This window comes from Kryptolebias marmoratus, linkage group LG1, assembly GCF_001649575.2.
Source record: "Kryptolebias marmoratus isolate JLee-2015 linkage group LG1, ASM164957v2, whole genome shotgun sequence".
Classification (NCBI taxonomy): Eukaryota; Metazoa; Chordata; class Actinopteri; order Cyprinodontiformes; family Rivulidae; genus Kryptolebias; species Kryptolebias marmoratus.
In genome coordinates, this window is record NC_051430.1 from 10,638,686 (window position 1) to 10,645,983 (window position 7,298).

At 40.9% G+C, this 7,298-nt stretch overlaps 1 protein-coding gene across 2 annotated transcripts; it reads right to left on the reverse strand.

The window, feature by feature from the left end:
* Nucleotides 1-1,214: 1,214 nt before the first annotated feature.
* On the reverse strand, nucleotides 1,215-2,898 carry crybb2 (crystallin, beta B2). Of its 2 annotated transcripts, none has more exons than XM_017414578.2 (6): nucleotides 2,874-2,898; nucleotides 2,505-2,592; nucleotides 2,232-2,350; nucleotides 1,896-2,028; nucleotides 1,646-1,788; nucleotides 1,215-1,547 (listed from the first exon to the last, which is right to left on the reverse strand). In XM_017414578.2, exons 2-6 carry the CDS (start codon nucleotides 2,565-2,567, stop codon nucleotides 1,379-1,381), a joined length of 627 nt encoding a protein of 208 aa, XP_017270067.1. In that variant the 5' UTR covers nucleotides 2,568-2,592; nucleotides 2,874-2,898; the 3' UTR covers nucleotides 1,215-1,378. The 2 variants fall into 2 exon arrangements, with proteins under 2 accessions (XP_017270067.1, XP_017270066.1); XM_017414577.3 differs by lacking the exon at nucleotides 2,874-2,898 and adding an exon at nucleotides 2,702-2,842.
* Nucleotides 2,899-7,298: the final 4,400 nt, after the last annotated feature.

Below are 7,298 nucleotides of genomic sequence, written 5' to 3' on the forward strand. Positions count from 1 at the left end.
CAGCTGCTGCAGCTGTAAAAACCCCGCAGCGCCGCCTGTCGGCCGGAGGCAGTCAACGCACTGTGCCCGCAAACAAAGTGTTTAAAAGATTAATTATCGCCTGCCGACGAAGGAGGCGACTCTGTCAGCCTGTTAGCAAAAGATCTCGTGCACCACAAGACGATTTTATTGAAACTTTCAGAAAGTAATCACCGAGTGTTTATCTACAGCTCATTAACCCAAGAATTAACCCAATCAAAGATGGCCGCCCCAGTCAACTGACCCTAGCCAACAAAAAAATGGCTATAACTCGGTCAATTTCACAATTGTTGAGCTAAAATTTGGTGTGAAAGTAGCCCGGTATCAGCCCCAACACATACTCTGAGCACTACCCATCGAGCTACATCTCCGCTTAAAACTTTGGCATCAACCGTGTTTGCCCCACAGGGCGGGTTTTAATGAACTTCTCAGAAAATAATCATTGGATGTCCATCATCTACAACTAAATAAATTTTTGATTCACCCCAATGCAAGGTGGCCACCATAACCAACTGATTTTAGAAAACATAAAAATGGCTGTAATTCAAACAACTGAGCTAAAAATTTAGTGTGGTAGTAGCTGAGCGTCATTCACAACACATACTCTGAGCACTACAAATTGTGCTTTTTTAACTTTCATATCAACTGTTGAAGTCAACATTGTGTTTATGTTAGTAAAATATCATTTGATGTGCATCTATTGCAGTGACGTTTGGAGTCACCATAATTGAAGATGGCCACCGGAGCTGACTGAAATTAGCCAGCACATAAATTACTATAATTAAATCAATTTTGCAGATATTGAGAGACATCCTCAACACACAGATCTTATAATAGTGCAGGAGATTATGTATAACGCTGCACCAAAACGTCTATTACTCTTCTAATTTCTCATCATAGGACGATCTTAGCTGTGAGTCATCCTCAACACATAATCTGAGCTAGCACATTTTGGGACATCTCGCAATATTACATGCAATGGTGCCTAACATCACTTACAAGGTTTGACTGAAAACAGCTATATAACTCTGTCCCTTCTCATCATAAGATGATCTTAGTTTAAAACTTCGGCACGAAAGGCGGTGGGCGATATGCATTTCTTCAAGGAATGCAAGGCCTTTAAATTTTGATGCAACTCCAACTAAGACTGAAGAGCTTGTGTGCTGAGCAGAACAGAAATAAATCACATGACTAAATTAAATGTTAAGCAAGAAGAATTTATTAGTTTGCTTCAAAGAATGTCAGTGCCGCAGCAGCTGCAGCAGATGTTGAAATGTGCAGGGTCACTGAGGAACGGTGGGCTGCTGCTGGAAGGGATGAAGGTCGAGGTCAGGATTCACGACAGGAAAGAGTCACAAGCTTAGATGATGGGATGAAAAGCACCCCTCTGATGCCACTGCATGTCTCTGATGCGCCGGACTGACTGGATCTGGGGAATCTGGGCTCCAAAATCGGCGCTGTCCTTATACTCCCCCTTTTCAAACAGGTACTGGTAGCCTCTGTATCCTGGGTACTGATAGCCCACCCAGCTGGTTCACCAGGGGCACAGAGAGGGGGAGCAGATGTTAGAGGGGACATTACAAGACGAGAGCTGTTCCCAAACCATGTGTCATCTGCTGGGACTTACGTGCCACTCTGGACCCGAACAGAGGACACCTTCTCCTGGTAGCCATGAGCATGGAAGCTGGGGACATCATCATCTATGATTTCTATCTTCTTCCCTGCAAAGCTGGGGTTTTCATAAAGAACAATCTTGTGCTCCTGGCTGTCCTGAGGAAAGGAAACAAAGCAATCAAAAGAAGAAAGATGCTGAGCACCTGATAGAATGACAGAGCGGGGCGGGGGTTCATTTTTATTTTTGTAAAGCTCCTTCTTACAACTTTAATCGGGCGGAATGCAACAATGGTGTCGCTCCGTCTGCTGTTAGTCCAGGAATCCCAGCGAGGATACTCCCCCTTCTCAAACACATACTGCTCCCCCTTACAGTTGGCCTGCTCGTATCCCACCCATCTGACAGGACAGAGGACAGAGAGACGGGAATGTGGACAGCTAGTTTAGTACACTTGAATTAATCACTTCTGTCCATTTTATCTGCAGGTCGTCCTCCACTTATTCACAAAGCCACTCCTCCCTTTGTTTGCCTTTTCAGGTCTTAATCTAGATTAATCTTAATCTATTTCTAGTCCTCCGTTTGCCCGTCGACCCACACTCACGGTCCGCACAGCACCAGTATGGAGCCCACTTTCTCCACGCCTGCTTCCTGGAGGTTGTTACAGGGACCAGTCAGCTCATGGCAGCGTCCCTGGAAGTTTTCCTGCTCATAGATAACCAGCTGTGCGTCGGCAAGAGAAAGAGAGGAGAGAACGCATTTACACCGAGTGTTGTTGGCCTGAATATCAGAAGGAGCAATCTGATGTCTGGGATACAAAGCAGCATGAAGCGATGGTGCCATGGGTGCTCAGTCAAAGTTGTAAGTTTTCTCTCACTTTAAATGCACTGCTGCCTGGCTGCTGCTGCTTGGATGCAGGAATCTGGTGATCTGTGGCCATAGTGAGCGGATCTGTGAGGATGAAACTGAAAAGAAACACTGATGAAGCTAGGGTGGAATTGTTTCTTGCAAAAAAATGCTGACTATATTGAAAATCTTTTAAATGCAAACAGATTTCAATCAGCTTTTAATAACCTTTGCATGCAAATGCTTTGAAAAAGTTCCTTCCCTCTAAAACAAGTGGTTGCAGTTCACAGCACAGAATCACATCAATGCAAGATGCCGTGAAGTTTGTTATTCATGAAATACAGATGAGGAATGAATATAAAGTTCCTAAAATGCAGCATGATGGACATCAGCCTCTTACCTGTCGGTGCCAGTGTGTTTGTGGCGGCACGACGAGCTCAATATATACGGAACGCCCAGGGGTGGAAACTCTGCCAACAGGACCCGCAGAGTCCAAAACGGCCACCAAATCGGCTCGCCATAGGCCCGCCAGACTAAAATGGGGGCTCACCCTGCATTCCCACACCCACCCACCCACCCTCCACCCTGGGGGTGTCACAGTTCCACAAAGTTATTTCATTAGTTGTCAGTTTTGTCCAGCCTGTCATTGTTCGATATCCACATGATTCAGCACATACAGTGCCAAGAGTGAGAGGGAAGGGGGGGGCGGAAAGAAGGACTGTAAAAGATGGGTTTTACAGTGCTGGAGAGGTTCAACTCAGGTGAAAAACTGGGGAAATACAACTGATTGTTTCCATAAATGAAGGTTTAAATCCTTGCCTTTATTATAATTGTTCAAAATGAGAATCAGCTGCAAAAGTTAAAAAGGTTGTTTCTGATTGAACCCTGCTGACCACACATGCTGTCACACAGAAACCTCCGTAACAAACCATCTGGCCTAATGTTAAATACAGATCACAGATATACACATTAGATCATTTGGCTTAAGTATAGTTTCATGTATTTAGAGCAATACCACAATACTTTCCTGCTGTATTTTAATAATAAATCTTATAGGTTATATTCCATTAAGTTTATATGTGTCATGAAATAAATATTTTCCCTTACTTCAAAATATGAGCACTTTTTTCTTGCTTTTAAAAATCACTTTAAATATTAATCAACACTCTCTGTTAGATCTATAGGTCCTTCAAAGAAGGTTGATCCTATAGTAGTGGAATTTTAATTCAGGCTGCTTTATTAACAATGTACTGCTGCCTCATAATCAAATACAATTCTCTTTATCACGTTTCTTTTTACTCAAGCAAAGGAAGTGTTTTTGTTTCCTATTTTGTAGCAGCATGTTTGTCTCACCATCCCAATTAAGACTTGGATCCCCCAAAAGAGGTTATATTTCTATATTCCACATTACCTGTAATCATACATTTTGCTAGCTATTTTTCATGAAATAATAAAAGAATTTGCTATGACTTCATTCCCCCAGGAGTGGATAACAACTCATAACAACTCATGAACTTGTTTTTGCATTAACCACCCCTCGCTGTCACTCACTTTCACCATCAGCTGAGCCTCCTGATCCCTGTTAATACTCACCACAAGTCAAGCAGACACAAAGTGAGTAAAAAATGATTTTTAAAATGCACAAGTGGCAGAAAATATTCCAAACCCCACATTTATTTGCATTTGGAGTCTCTATAAGCCATAAAAAATAAACTTTTTTTAAAGCTATTATCCAGTTCGTTAGCCCTTGTTTAATTACAAATAGGAGTTATTTTAACTCATGTTTCATTGTTAGCTTATTGTAGAGTTATTTCTGTGTTCAGAGCAGAAGAAAAACAGATGACAACAAAAGTAAGTTAACAAGACCCTCGCCATCTTAAACCTCCGACTGAGGGGGAAACAAAGTTTTAAAATATTAGAAAAGACAGAAAAACTCAGGATTAAACATTTGAGCTTTCGGATTCTGATCATGATCATTATGCTCCCATATTTCTGTCATAGATCAGTTTTTCTATTTGTCATTGTTGTAGTTATTATCAGTTAAACAAAATGCTGAATGAGATAGAGTACTGATTATTTTATTCAAGAGAACAGATGAGAAAATGTTTTATATTTTTGGGAGGAAATTCTTTTTTGGTCTCTGTGAGGAATAGACCTACAGAAGATGTTTGCTACGAAGATGTCCCTCTTTGTGTGGTTGATGTTTGAGAACATTGTGTAGATTTGCTCTTGGATGTTTAAGGCCTGGTTTGTTGGCAGTTTTGCTTCAGAATATTTTGTTGTGGTAAAACAGAAAATACAGGACTTGTTATACGACTTTACAGCCAAAAACGTATTGAGACTGCTTTCATGTACATTGTGACTACAGAGAACAGATCTACACTGTACGAGGTGGTTATGCTATAAAATCCTCTTTTAATTATTATTGTACAAAACTGTAAGCTTTATATGTAACTTTCATAAAATCTGGATTTTACCCCACTTCTTCTGATAGTGAGTTCTGGTAGCGAGCATCAGCAGTCTGTTACAGATGTACTGAAGTTAGCACCTCTTTTTAATTTAATATGTTGTCTTATATATTGATGCCATCCCAGGGTCAGTCTTCAAGCAGAATAGAAAACCATCAGAATATACTACTACTACTACTGTTACTATTAATAATAAAAGAAATCACACGCTATTTATGATAGAACAACTCAATGTTCTGTTTGAAATAGAGTAAAAAGTATATTCCTATTAAAACCTACCACATTGCTTTTTGTATTAACACCATACATTTCATGATGTTGGTCTAGCCACAACTAGCAAGTATATATTATACTAACACTCGTAAAAAGAAAAAAATTACCTGTCACATACAGTAGTTCAACATGAACAAACAACTTCATCCATTTTCTTCCATCATATACTGTACATGTGCATAACACACATCTACACACACAAACACACACATGCAGTAAACATTAGACACACCTACATTCACCAGGTAGTGTCCACAGTGAAGCCAGTTTTACATCACCATGGCCTGAGAGGGTGCTGACCCAGAAACAAGCCCCAAAAGCCCCGCCTTCAACCTCGACTGAAATTTGCAGCTGCCCGCATGGATGAGCCAAATGCTTGTGGAGAAAAGATTTATGGTCACACAACCCAAAGACTAGTTATTTTTATGAGTTTTTACTTTATGAGTTATTTGGCCATAATGGAAGTATGTTTAGAGGAGTCAAAGTGAGGCTTTTAAACCTAAGAACGATGTACCAACTGTCAGGCATGGTGGTGGTAGCATCATGCTTTGGTACTAGTGCACTGCAAGCCCAATGAAAATTTATGGAGTCTGCTTAAGAGCTGGGTTTGTGCCAAACCAACCAGTTTAAGTGAGCTCTACCAATGCTGCCAAGACGAGAGGTCAAATATCTGCCAGTTATACCAGGAGCGTGTTGATGTTAAAACAGTGTGGCGTTGGATAACAATAAATATAACAATAAAACATAGCTGTAAACCACAACAGAACAAAACAAAAAATTTTAATAATCTATTTTTAAAAACACTCAGTCTGAGGAAATGTTACCAAAAATGGAAGGTATAATTAGATTGTAGCTGAGGAAATGCATGGTTTTTTTTTTTATTATTTTATATGCTTTTAAACTGTGCACTATTAGCAGGCTGGACGGTCCCTCTCCTTTTTAGTTTGGAGGATGTGGCATCTGTGGTTTCCAATAAAAATTTAGAATTTTAATTTGCCTGATCACAGAAGTTTTCCACTTTGGCTCAGTTCATGTAAAATGAGCTTTGGCCCAGAAAAGATGACAGCAGCATTTGACTTTTTCTTTGCATGATAGAGCTTTAACCAGCATTTATGGACGGAACAGTGAACTGTGTTCACAGACAGCGATTTGTGTTCCTGAATCCATGCACTGATGTCCAGAACAGAATCAGACCTGTTTTTACTGCAGTGACCCCTGAGGGCCTGAAGATCACAGCCATCCAGTACAGACTTCCAGTCTTGTCCTTAGAGTTTAGAGATTTCTCCAGATTTTGATAATATGAACTGCAAATGACGGGATATTCAAAGTCTTCCCAATTTTCTGTCGAAGAACATTATCCTGAAATTGTTCCACTACGTTTAGACACAACAGAATGGCGAACCTCTGCCCATTTTTACTTCTGTAAGATTCATCCATTTTCTTTATCTGCTTTTTCCTTTCTGGGTTGCGTGGGGAGTTCGTGTCCAACTCCAGGAGTCACTGTGTGAAAGGCAAGGGACATCCTGGACAGGTCCATCACAGACAAACATTTACAGTCTCACTCACACCTAGGGACAATTTAGAGTTATTTAAACAACTGGTTTGTGGGAGAAAACAAACAGGTGCACGGGGAGAACATGCAAACTCCACATAGAAAGGCCACAGGCCAGGAGGCAAACCTGCAACCTTCTCACTGTCAGGCGACAGCGCTAACCTGTGCCGCCTTCTGAGAGATTCAGCCTCTCTAAAACGCTCGTTTTTATACTCAGTTTTTGGTCACTGTGCTTGGTTATGGATAAATTATAGGTTTATGAGATATGCAAATTATTGCATTATGTTTTTATTTACATTTTACACATTTTCAAAGTTGGGGTTCTATTTCATCCCTACTGACCGCCAGAGGGCGGTGCTGAAAGCACTGAATGTTCCCTTCGCGCATGCGCAGTTCGAGTAATAGTATCAACAGAGTCACACTTGTGACACATCGGATGATCAATCAGAGGCTATATAGCCTGACGTCATCCGAGGCTCTGTTCCTTTTTTCTTCTCGCATGCGGTTCGCTGCACATGGCATTGGCCTTTTC